Here is a 13,924-nt window from a genome sequence, read left to right on the forward strand (position 1 = left end):
AATTTTGAAAGCTGGGATTGTGTTACTTGTGGTCTGAGCTGGAATAGAATGTTTCAGGCAGGAAGATTAAGTTCCTAAATCCGGGTGAGAAAGAGCCTGGTGTATTTGAGAGACAGAAAGGAAGCTGTTGTGATTGAAAGGGATGATATGGGGTATTCTAGACTTTGTTAAGAAGTTTTAACTTAAGCTAAATAATTTGGGAAAACATTGAGGTTCTTTGGAATGCAAAGAGTGACACAATGTAACTGAAGTTTTAAAGGTGAATCTGGCTGCTTTGTGGATGATAGCTTGTAGGTGGCCAAAAATGGGAGCAAGAGAACCTGTTGTTTGCTGACTGCAATTCAAGAAGAGCACTTAAAGAGTTGTTCTTCATTATTTGGTGATAGGCCCTTACAAAATGATATGCATATGTTAATGCTGGAGGTCATATACCAGATACCTGATCTCATGAACACAGCATTGTGCATCTGGGCTTTGAAGTAGTGGCAGGGATGGGGACGGCCACAGGACAACTTCTTGACCTTTTACATTTATTTGGCAATTACTGGTCTATGTGACGTACTGGTCTCATGTGTGATTGACTATTTATTGTGTATTAAATACTATAGGCATTGATTTCCCCAAGAACCAATATTAACTCAATATCTGAATTGTTAATGATGAAGTTTTAGAATATAAGTGAGGTTCAGTGGGGTGAGGGCCAGAGCCTATGACCAAGAAAGAATTCCTGAGATGTCTTTGGTGCAAAATGGTGGTTTATTAAAGCATGGGGACAGGACCCATGGGCATAAAGAGCTGCTACGCTGGGGTTGTGAGGAGTAGCTGATTATATACTACGGGGTTGGGGGAGGTAAGGAAAAGGGAACGTTTGAAAGAAGACACACGGGATACTGGAGGTTTTACTATTTGTCAAGTTAAGGTTGTTTTTTCTTTTAGAAGGTATTAACAGTAAGACTGTTGAGAGCTTCCTGGAGGAATGTCACACTCCTGCTATCGCAGGTCCTTATCAATGGGCTTTAGGTTTGGAAAAAATTTAACTTTATTTACATTTCCTTCTGCCTCAGTCTCCCTCAGTTTTATGGAGGGGAAGATGATGTTAGGGCTTCAGGACTGATTTATGGATCTTGGGAAGTTAGGTTATTGATAAGAAAGCCTCTTCCTTGTAAATCACTAGGACATTTGTAAATGAAGGGAGACTTAGGTCTTGCAGGATTGTGGTCTCTATAAGTTAACTATTTGCTTTTCCTGTAGGGCAGCCTGGAATGCCTGAGGAATACCACACATGTCAAGGCAGGGGTGGGGGGTGGGTGTGTAGAGTGCCAGCTTCTGCTTTGTCCTTAGCTAGCCTTCTATTCCCTCATCATTTATATAATAGGATTTGCCAAGAAATTAATGTTATGGTATTAATGTAAAATACCTTCAAAAATATGTATATATAACACCGTATTTTAAAACATCATTTTAAAATGTTAGAATGCTATTTTTTCCTCTTATTACTAAGATCACTTAAACTGTAACTATCTGAGAGTCTTTCTTAGTTGAAAATACTATGTCTGTAAAGTGGAGCTGATGAATTGCTTTTTGAGAAGTCTTCTACAAATTAACTATAGTTGAACTAGCAGCACTAAGATAATGGCCATTAGAACAAGGATAATGAGATGCATTTAATTCTAAGTACTCATGATAGTGGCACAAAATTAAGTCCGGTTTGTGTATTTGCTTATTTTAAAATTACAGATACGCTACCTCTTAGAGTGAATGAATGTGCTTGTAACTGGCCTTCAGCCTGCAATGTTTTCATTTCTCTTTCTTTAAATACTTTAAAAATATAGACTGATATAAATTTTATCACATTTCATAAATTAATTTTAAAAAGTAATTTCTGACTTAATACCACATGGATCATGGCATTAATTTAGACACATTTCCGACTATATAGATACATTTTTCAACTAGAAAATATTTTCTTCAGTGAATTTCATATTCATGTAATTATTATTCAAAATGCTAACCTAAATGTTAAAAATATTTTAAGTAATAATATGAATAAAATTTAATGTTTGTTTTCTGATTATTTGCATGTATTCATTAGTTCTTAGCCACATTTGAATAAATTCAATTTTTCTATACTTTATGCTCTATTTTAGATTTTTAAGGCATAGTGCTTTTATTTTGCAGATTGTTGCCTTGCGTGAACAAAATGTTCATATACAAAGAAAAATGGCATCAAGTGAGGGGTCCACAGAATCAGAACATCTTGAAGGGATGGAACCTGGTCAGAAAGTCCATGAAAAGGTATGACACAGATGACATGATCCTACCTAGAAATATTTACTTGCTATGTCATTTGACAAAAATATGAAATATGAAGTCCATGTGACAAACATTCTTTATTATGTTTTGATTTGTTGGTCAAAAGTTCATGATGACTTTTCATTTATTGCTTTTAATTTGGTTTTCTTAAAAATAATACACATGTGTGTAAATATATAAATATATATTGAATTTCTCAATACTTGCTTGATACTTAACATGATTCTCTGAAATAATTCAATTATATATCTAGTTGAACATATGTATAATTGAATAAATATATTTGCACAGATAGGTATATCTTTAATATATATCCAGGAATTCTAAGTATAATAACAATACTTTTGATTTATAAATGGTATTATGTACAATTGGCAACTCATCTGTGGTGTATCACTGCAAAAACTTTTTAGTAATCTCCTATTTGGGCATTTTCCATGTGTCTAGGAAGGTCCTAATAGTATTCCTGTTAATGAGAAATTTTATAAAAAGATACTTGAACTCTTGGGACTTTTACTGTTTTTCAAAAGGGAAAGATTTTCCTTTGGTTGGGGGTTCTACCCAGGGTAAGAACACTATCAGTCTGTTTGGCCCTTTTCTGGGCTAACCCATTTGTTTCCAGCACAAAAGGAAGGTCAGTTGCTGGTAGGTCTGGAATCAGATAAAGATGATGTAGACTTTGCATATCCTGTGCCTGAGGCTTAGATAATCTGCAGGGATATTTGCCATTACCAGCTACATCTTCAGATGGTTGAACTCTTTAAACATCAGGACTGCATGAATTAGGTAGCGAAATTAGTGTCATTGTCAATGTCAAGAGGTTTCAGAACAGAGATCAAGAAGCAAGGGACTGGACCATGAAACAAAAGCACCAGACTTCTTAGCTGAAAATAAACTGAACACTTCCTTACTTATCCAGTTGAGACGAATGGAGGGGCTTCTCATGTTTCCTCCTTCAAGTGTGAAAGCAAAGGGGGCCAAGTCACCAAGACTAATTTCCTGACACTCATCAGTTCTGGTGGCTGAGAGTCAAAGAGCTCTTAATTTAAGACTTCACTATTTTAGCCTTTATCCATGTATTTTATAGAACTCTTAAGCTGAGTATTAAAAATAAACTATGGTCTGACAGCTAGGTTTCATGAGCTGTATTTCAAATTTGAATGAAATTATTTCTTGTCCCTTCAGATAAGTAAACTGATTATCATTTCAGTAAACAAATCGCCGAGCTCTTTAGAATAAGCTGTTTGCACTCAAAACTTATTTTAGGAAACTAACTTGTAATTTTCTATTACTGTTTCATTTTAATTATGTCATCAGTAATACAGTGCTATACCTTTTCTCTACTTATTTAGGTATAAAAGTGGACTTTGTGGTCATAAAGCCTTTTTCTTAGAAGTCTACAAAATACTGTGTGTGTGTGTGTGTGTGTGTGTGTGTGTGTGTGTTTAACAATGATGTATTTATGCTAATCCAGACAAGAATTAAAGAAATATTTCTTTGAAAGGCAGAAAGAACTTGAGATCTTGTCTATTCCCTAACAAAGCATTTGATATTTAAAGCGTTCATCTGGTACTTTCAGGAAAGAGGAGAGTACTCACACACATTTTTTTTTCCCAAATGTTGTTTATTTTAACATATAACCCCCAAATATCTAGGCATTAGAATGTAAGACAATTCATGTCAGATTAACTTTAAGAAACTGGTTCTAGGGGCACCTGGGTGGTCAGTGGGTTAAGCCGCTGCCTTCGGCTCAGATCATGATCTCAGGGTCCTAGGATCGAGTCCTGCATCCGGCTCTCTGCTCAGCAGGGAGCCTGCTTCCCTCTCTCTCTCTCTCTCTCTGCCTGCTTCTCTGCCTAGTTGTGATCTCTCTCTGTCAAATAAATAAATAAAATCTTAAAAAAAAAAAGAAAAGAAAAGAAACTGGTTCTAGTATCTGGATGAGGACCTATGTATAATAGATGTTTGTTTCTATTGGACTGCACATATACTGAGCTCTGAGTAGTTAGTGATATAAAGTAGTTAGTGATATAAAGTACTTGTCTCTAACTTTCTTTGCCTTTTGGTTCTTGGAGAAGGCATTTCAGCCAGTGTAGAAGAGAGATTCTGTGCCATTGCTAACTTACTCTTCCTTATGGATGTAACTAAAGGTTTTTAAACATTGTAGTTATTGGTATTCTTTTTTCCCCAATTTCCCAGAAATATAAGAAGAGTGATTTCCAAGTGCTTTAAAGTAATGACACACTGGTATTATTAAAAATAGCATGCCCCTCTCCTCCAATTTAGACCTAAAATATATATCATCATGTATGTATTTTTTTCTAATTTAAAATAAGTGACTTGTTTCAATTTATATTACTCCTGAGATGTCCTTCAAGAAAGTATCTTGAAAATTTGAGAGGTTTTTGTTTTTTATTTATTGAGGTATAATTGATACACAATATTATTTCAGTTTCAGGTGTATAACACAGTGATCTGATGATATTTATATACCTTTTAAATTGGTCACCATGATGATAAGTATAGTGACCATCAGTCTCCATACAAAATTTTTACAGTATTATTTACTATATTCCCTATGTTGTGTATCACATCTCCACATCTTATTCATTTTATAACTGAAAGATTATGCCTCTTAATCTTCATCATATATTTAATACACTTCCCAATCCTCTTACCTCTGGTTACCATCAGTTTTATTTTCATGTATTTATTTATTCATTCACTCATTCATATCATGTTTGTTTGCCTGCCATTTCTTTGTTTCCAGTTTTATTGAGATATAATTGACGCATAACATTGTGTAAATTTAAGGTATACCACATGGTGATTTAGCATATGTTTATATTGTGAAGAAATTACCACAATAAAGTTAATTAACACATTCATATCTCACCTAATTACCTTTTGTGTGTCTGCGGGTACATATACTAAGAACATTTTAGATTCAGTCTCAGCAACTTCCAAGTATATAATACAATACTGCTGATAATAGTCACCTTGCTGTATGTTAGATCCCCTCCATATTCTAACTGCTGACATTTATGGATAAAATACGAAATAATATCCTTATCATTATATTTATCATCCTTATATAAATACTCCTAACTTACACACATAAACATTATAAAGCATCTTTACTTTTTTTTTTTAAGATTTTATTTATTTTTTGAGAGAGAATGAGAGTGAGAGAGAGAGCATGAGAGGGGAGAAGGTCAGAGGGAGAAGCAGACTCCCTGCTGAGCAGGCAGCCCGATGTGGGACTCGATCCCAGGACTCCAGGATCATGACCTGAGCTGAAGGCAGTTGCTTAACCAACTGAGCCACCCAGGCGCCCCAAAGCATCTTTACTTTTTAAAATTATTCTCTGTTGCTTGATTATTTAAAGTATTTCAATATCATTGAATAACAAGTGTTATGGGATTGTAATTTAAATCTTACCACTTAATTTTTTATTGAGAATTGTTTTAAAAGGATAATCAAGCAAAAAAAGGAAATATTATTTTGGAGAGTGTCTGTGCAATGAAGATTATCAGTGAAGGATGACTGTGGTATTAATGCATAAATTGCAAAGTGGTGGTTGGGGAGATATACAGAAAACTATTGTGAGATACTGTTTACCCTTTGCTTAGGGTAGTAAAGTTACTTAAATTACATAGTCAGGGTGTGTTATTAGCCAACAGATGTTTTATCTCAGTGGCTTGAGAATCCCGTTGACAAAATAGTTGATAAAAATAGTCTCAAAAAAGCACACTCTGAAACAGACCTTATTACTCATAGAAAAGCTGTGTAATTGTTATCAACACTTAAAAAATTAAAAGAAAAAATAAGTTTAACTGAAACTAGTTTAAATGTTTCTGTGGGACATAAATTTCATCATTTGTTCTAGAGGAACGTAAATACTCAGAGGATAATAAAATTTTTCAGGACACTAAATTTTACCCCACTGAAAGTTCAGAACTGGGCTCAATAACTTTCTTCTTGTTAATTTCTAGAGGAGAATTAATTTGTGAAATTTTTGCATAAATACACTGCTCTTGTAAAGGAGATAATAATGCTCCTGACTCATATATTCTGTACTTCCAATTATTTTTTGCAGCTGCAAATACTTGCTAAGTGATGTGGATAAGTGGGATGTTAGACACTGGTGGAGAGTCAGAAGACATCACCTCTGTAATAAATTTGCTGAGAAACTAGAGTGAAAAATCAGCATGCCCCAATTAATATTGCAAAACACGATAAATAAGTAGTGTCAAAAATGATATTAGAGTTTAAAGGAGAGATAAATTAATTGTGATAGGAGATGTCAGAGAGGCAGCATGGAATAGTGATTTGTTTGATGTCAGCACCTGGATTCAAATTCCATCTCTGCCAGTTACTAGCTGGGTGAACTTGCACGTTAACCTCCCAGAGCATCAGTTACTGGTAAATAGTCAATACCCAACTTACAGCTTTGTTGTAAAGAGTAGAGACACTGACTGTGAAAAACAAAACTTAATTATAAGCCATAAATAGTATGGTTATAATAGTGATTAATACTATGTTTTCATGGTTGTGCATTTTTCAATAAATATTTATTGGCAACATTATTGAAGGTGTTAGGATATAGGTACTGGTCTGGGTGGTTGGGACATAGTAATGAACAAGGCAGATGGGGGCCCAGGCAATAAACAAATGAGAGGGAGTGAATGTGACCAAGGGGCTGGTGTGAAGTATGTTACATAGACATGGCGAGGAAGAACTTTTTTAGCAGGTGGGGATTGAACTGAAACCTGAAAGAGGACACAGATTCAACCACATGGAAAAACTTAAGGGTTTTTAAGGCAAAGGAAACACTAAGTGCAAATGCATCAATGGTGGGAAAGAGCTTCTCTGGCATATTCTTGGGAAGGAAGGATGACAGGGTCATTGAAGCCTAGTGGTCCAGGGAGAGAACAGCAGGAGATAGGATGGAGCAGTGAACAGGGTCAGATCATGTAAGTTTTTGTAGGACGTGGTCAGGGGTTTAATTTTATTCTCAAAGCAATGGGAAGATATAGAAGTATGTTAATGTGGGAGCATCTTGATTAGATATCTTTTTAAAAAATCACTTGCACTTTTTCACACACCAGACTTCTGAAGTTGATAGAGATGTTCCTTTTCTTAATTTTACCAGTAATGAAATTGAGACTTACTTAGAATGATTAAAGGACTTCTTTGTCCAGAGCAGGACCACAACCCTGGTCTTCTCACCTCCAGACAATATTATGCTCTGACATTCCTTCTCACATACCTGGATGACTTCTGTATGTGTTACTGTTGAGTTTTTACAAAAATTCATTCTAACCCAATCTTAGTTTTTCTGATCTTTTCTTCTTTTATTTTATATATATATATATATATATATATATATATATATATATTCCCTTGTTTTTTAGAGTTGATTTTTTTTTATCTAAACCCCTTTTCTTAAAATTTTATTTAATTTTTTTCAGTGTTCCAAAATTCATTGTTTATGCACCACGCCCAGTGCTCCATGCAATATGTGCCCTCCTTAATACCCACCACCAGGCTCACCCAACCCCCCCACCCGTCTCCGCTCCAAAACCCTGTTTGTTTCTCAGAGTCCACAGTCTCTCATGGTTTGTCTCCTGCTCCGATTTTCCCCAACTCACTTTTCCTTCCATCTCCCAATGTCCTCCGTGTTATTCCTTATGCTCCACAAGTAAGTGAGACCATATGATAATTGACTCTCTCTGCTTGACTTACTTCATTCAGCGTAATCTCCTCTAGTCCCATCCATGTTGATACAAAAGTTGGGTATTCATCCTTTCTGATGGAGGCATAGTACTCCATTGTATATATGGACCATAGAGCTGTGTGCTTTTAATTTTTTTTTAATTTTTCCCACAACTTCTTCAAGTTGTTATTATCATTATTTATTTATTTATTTATTTTACTCTGAACAGATCCTCCAAGGCAATGGCAATCCAAATTTTTGGTCACTACAAGTATGGCTCTTAAACCTGGGCAAGAGAGGTCCATGATTTAGTGGGCCTTGCTGTGGCCCTCTTGCCCCTCTACCAGATGAGAAGTTCAGGAGACCAGGGGAAATTGCACACCTGTGAGCCACACCACCACCCCTTCCTGACCACATACCAGGTACCTGGAAGCCCAGACTCTCTGACCAGACAGACCTTTACCTGCCTCCAGGCCTTTATTGACTTCTTCCCAGGAGCACTGTCTGTATCTGCCTGAACTCTAGTGTGCCCATTCCTAGACTGAGGGAGTGGCCAAGGGGCACCTGTTTGATAGGGTTCCACAAAATGAAAGTGCTGGCTGAGGTATCTATTCAGGCAAAACCAGTCCAGTACTCTGGAAGGAGCTGAGACTAGGAAGAGAAGGTGAGCAGACTACAGCCCAGGGGCCATAGCTAGCTAAGTCCTGCCATACAACTTCAAGGAGACTGAGAATTATTGTTTAGAATTTGATCTAAAAGTCAATGTGAAGGTATCCTTTCAAGGGAAATAATAGGTTATATTTTTCTTGACAGTTTGCTGACTTGATTTATAATCATTAAATATTTACATTTATGGTATATGGACCTCTCTTTGTTGTTTAGCCCTGCTCCACCCCCCAGATCCTAGAGACCTACCTGTCTGCTAATGACTATGAGAAATACAGTTTTGGGGCACCTGGGTGGCTCAGTGGGTTAAGCCTCTGCCTTCGGCTCAGGTCATGATCCCAGGGTCCTGGGATCGAACTTCCCCATAGGGCTCTCTGCTCAGCAGGGACCCTGCTTCCCCGCTCCCCACCGCCTGCCTCTCTGCCTACTTGTGATCTCAATCTCTCTGTCAAATAAATAAATAAAATCTTTTAAAAAAAAGAAAAAGAAATACAATTTAATTTCAACCTTTACTCTGAATTATTATGTCTGTTTGCATGTATGTGTAAAACTAAAATAGAAGTCGCACAAGCAATAGTTGATTTTACCATGTGCAATACCTTTGACAGTTCTTATTCCTCAGTGACTGATACATTACTTTAGTTCTTCACAGAGCTAAGGGTGAAGGAGGTGGCTGATTTGTCAGTGACATTACAAAGTGTGAGGCACATTTTACGATGTGAGGCCCTTTCTAGGGTGGTGGCTCTCTGCTCCCCTCTCAAGTTTCCTTTGCTTGTTATTCTCACTTTGAACCTAGGTGCTCTGAATGAACCAAGCTGCTTGTTCACTTTTCAGAATTGTTGTTCTTGTTATTCTGTTCTCTTAGAATCTGACATTAATTCATGACTGTTCTGAAGTTAAAATGTAACATAACAACTTAAGCAACAATAATATGTAAATGTAAAAGCTGAATAAATACAAAATCAGATGGATTTTTATTCACATTCTTTTAGTTCCTTTGTTCTGATAAGCAGAAAAATTATGGCCAAAAAATTCACAAAACAAAATGAAAAATCAGTGGCAAGAATAATCCTCAGATCAGAAAATCTAGGAACTAAGTATATAGAGTTTGCTCCATAGAACTTTGATCATGAAGGACATTGAGCTGAAGTGTTATAAGAAATGAAATACGGCATGGGCCTTTACCAAAATTAAGGGTTTTGTGGATTTCTAGCACTATAATGCTGTATTTAAGATGAGCCACTAATGACAAAAATAGGCACTTAGGAAAAATTAATATATGAGCAATATGATCCTCAGTGATGACAAAAGGATTTTATTTCATCATGCTATTATGGCCTATTATGAAATGCCATAATATGAAGATACTGCATAATCTCACACAAAGCTGATAGCTGCACATTTAAGTGTTTAGCTTATGAATATACCATATTTCTATTTAAATATACTAATACAGTGCCTGGTTGGCTCAGTTGGTTAAGCGACTGCCTTCATCTCGGGTCATGGTTCCAGAGTTCCAGGATCGAGTCCTACATTGGGCTCCCAGCTCCGTGGGGAGTTTGCTGCTCCCTCTGACCTTCTCCCTTCTCATGCTCTCTCTCACTCTCTCTTTCTTTCTCAAATAAATAAATAAAATCTTTTTTTAAAAAAGTACAAATACTAATAAACATTATTTGGCACAAATGCCATTCTTTCAGAGTCCTCTGCTAAGTTCTAGTTGAAAGTAGTTATCCATGGCGATGTCTTCAGTGTATTCACTGCATTTTGGCTATTTTTATATGCCTTCCTCACTACATGTCAACTACTGCCAGCAACTGTTCTTCCAGAAATTTAGTCTTTGTTAACTGTAGCTTATTTTATATACTATCGATTAGGCCCCAGTTTCTTTTCTGTATCAAAGATAATTATCATTTGGATTTGTTTACATCTGATTAACCCTAATAGAATATTTTCTCTGTGCATTGATCCCATATATTGTAATCTAATTCCTCATAGCAACTGTGTATACTTCTCTTTTATTCTTTATTTGAATTTTCAAGCAATGAAACCAAGCAAAGGGATGGGATTTATGAATTTGCCATCTTGGGGTTAGCGCACCTCTCAGGAAAGAGAGGTCCAAGTATAGCCCTTGATACATATGGCTGGAATGGCTTAGAAGTCTATGACTGGCTACAAAAGGGCCCAGAAGAGCCAAGTTTAGGATGTCCCATGGTTTATTCATATGTACATGAAGTTGTGCCATTTCAGTTCTATAGGAGCTAGTTGAAGAAAAAGCTTTGGACCAAAAGTCAGGGATCTTCTATATGCAATAGCAAAAATGAGAAATAGAAATCTAATGTGTGGGAGCTCATTAAACTCAAAATAAATCTCTCTGAATGCAGTGCCTGGGTTTTTATGCTTTAACTGTGACCTTAACTAGATGGGAGGAGAAAGGGGAATTGACTTGTCTATCTTTGAGAGCAAATTCAGTATCATATTATCAGCCCAGACATGAGGGCAGAAGAAAAAAGCACACCTTTGCTGAAGTAGGTTATCTTCAGACTTTAAAAGACTGATTCACAGAATTTGACAGAAAATGTGTTCATTTATCTCCATCCTATTGGCATAATTTGAATGTTTATTTTGTTTTTAGGATTTTATTTATTTATTTGACAGACAGAGATCACAAGTAGGCAGAGAGGCAGGCAGAAAGAGAGGGGGAAGCAGGCTCCCTGCTGAGCAGAGAGCCCGATGCGGGGCTCGATCCCAGGACCCTGGGATCATGACCCGAGCTGAAGGCAGAGGTTTAACCCGCTGAGCCACCCAGGCACCCTTTGAGTGTGTATTTTATACCAAGGATTTGCTTCCTTAAAGTGTTGTAGAGAAGAACAAGTGCATTTCCTTCTCTGTTGTTTTGTCTGATCTGCTGAGTCAATCCAGGAAAAATTTTAAGTCTATTATTCAGATGCTCTGCAGTTGACCTACTTTTATTTTTCACTTTTGTAGAGTTTATCCATCTTATCATTTCTCATGAAGCACTAGTTTGCCAGGAATTTAATGTGTGTTTTACAGAATCCACTCTCCCAGAAAGAGAATTCCTTGGACAGGAATATTGGGAAATGTTGTGCTATACTTTCTGAACTAGCATCTTAACTGTAGTATTCATTAGATTTATTTTTTAATATTGTCAGGCTCCAAGAGGAGCAGTATTCAGCTTTTCCTAAACTTGTATGACCAGAAATCCCCTTTATCTGCAGGGAAATTGCATATGCCAGGATGAGTGTTCTGAAGAATATTCCTTAATGGTGGCACTGGCCTTTTAAAGATAGGCAAACCCTTCTTCAATCCTCTGTAGAAATCTTATTAACAAAGGCTACACACCAATATGAACAAGATAAATAACTGGCATAAAGCCTTTTACAGCTTTCCAAAAGTACTTTTACACAGTTGTTTTATTTGATCCCTGTAATAACCCTGTGAGGTTTGTAGAGCAAAGATTACTGGCTCAAAGTCCTACAGCTTGTGAACAGGAGGAGCCGATGCAAATAGTATAAGGATACAAATATTAAAAGTGAACATGGCTGCAGAAAGGCAGCGTATCAACTACCTGATTTCATGAATTTCAAAACATAGGAGTATGCACTTTAAGCAAAGTCTTAAATTTGTCCATGTGTCTAAGGGGATGAAAGGGCTTATTAGACTGAGCATGAATCTTTAAAAAATTCAAAACTAAACCTTATGCAAAGACAACTTTGTTGTCTCCTGTGTTGATGTCTCTAGCAGTCATCTATCAATTATACTCCCCCAGCAATTCTTACTGTGCTCTCCTTGTCATCATTTTTTTTTTTAAGGATTTTATTTATTTGGCAGAGAGAGGTCACAAGTAGGCAGAGAGGCAGGCAGAGAGAGAGGGGGAAGCAAGCTCCCTGCCGAGCAGAGAGCCTGATGCAGGGCTCGATCCCAGGACTCTGAGATCATGACCCGAGCCAAAGGCAGAGGCCCAACCCTGAGCCACCCAGGTGCCCCTCATCATTTTTTTTCTTAATCCCATTCCTATAACATACAAAATTCTTCCAACTAAAAGAAAAAAAAATTCTCTTTTGACCTTACTTCTTCCAACAGCTGTTGCTCTCTTTTGGCTCCCCTTTGCCACAGAGCTCTTCAAAGGGGTTATCTACTCATTTTCCCAGGTGCTTTCTTTGCAGTTTTATAGATCTATTCTAATAAGGTCTTTATCCACCATTTCACAGAAACCACTCCTGTTGCCATCATCACTAATTTTATATTGGTAAATACAGTGGCCAATTGTCAACCTTTGTTGTCATTCGATGTTTTAGTAGATCACTCTTTCCTCCTTGATTCCCCACATTTTTTAATTTACCGACATTATAGGAAACCACACTGTTTTTCTCTTACTTCACCCGTGGCTCTGTCTCAGTCTCCTTCCTTTCTTGGACCACATTCTTCTTCCTGACTACTAACTACTACTACTACTACTACTACTACTACACTCTCTTCTTCTTCTTTCCTCCTCCTCCCCTTTTCATCTCTTCTTCTTCCCCTTCTTCTCTTCTTCTTCTTCTTCCTTCTTCTTCTTCTTCTTCTTCTTCTTCTTCCTTCTCCTTCTCCTTCTTTTCTTCTTTTAAGATTTTATTTATTTATTTGACAGGGGAGCACAAGCAGGAGGAGTGGCAGGCAAAGGGTGAGGAAGAAGCAAGGCTCCCTGCTGAGCAGGGAGCCCCAATGCAGGACTCAATCCCAGGACCCTGGGATCATGACCTGGGCCAAAGGCAGATGGTTAACTGACTGAAGCACCCAGGTGCCCCTTCTTCCTGACTTCTTAATGTTGGAGTAACCCAGGTCTCAGTCCCAGTTTCTTCTCTCAATGATTGCCATCAGTCTCATAGTCTTAATTAGTATCCATAAGCTAATTATTTACAAACCTTTACTTCTACTTCAGACTCTACAACCAAACATAATTATCCAACAGCCTATTGAACATCTCCACTTGTACATCTAAAAGATATTGTGCACTGAAAATGTTCAAAGTTTACCTCTCATATCCCCAAACCCCCAAAAATTGTCTGTGTCTTCCCCATCTCAGATGATGGAAGCTTTGCCTTTCCAGTTGCTCAAGGTGAAGAATATCAAGTCATCCTCAAGTCCTCCCTATGTTTCACACCCCACGTCAAATTGTAAAGAAATTAGATTTGTCCTACCTTCAAAATATATCTAGGATCTGATCAC

The 13,924-nt window shown here is 37.1% G+C and overlaps 1 protein-coding gene across 12 annotated transcripts in view; it reads left to right on the plus strand.

Moving 5' to 3' along the window:
- Positions 1-13,924, plus strand: part of PPFIA2 (PTPRF interacting protein alpha 2) — a gene marked incomplete at both ends in the record, with an annotated part of 479,299 nt that overhangs the window by 330,485 nt on the left and 134,890 nt on the right. For all 12 annotated transcript variants that reach the window (XM_080810779.1, XM_080810781.1, XM_080810773.1 and 9 more), the window contains one exon: positions 2,179-2,295. In XM_080810779.1, the coding sequence (XP_080666905.1) occupies positions 2,179-2,295 (117 nt within the window). The remainder of the gene's footprint in view (positions 1-2,178; positions 2,296-13,924) is intronic.

This window comes from Martes martes, assembly GCF_963455335.1.
Source record: "Martes martes genome assembly, chromosome: 8".
Taxonomy (NCBI): Eukaryota; Metazoa; Chordata; class Mammalia; order Carnivora; family Mustelidae; genus Martes; species Martes martes.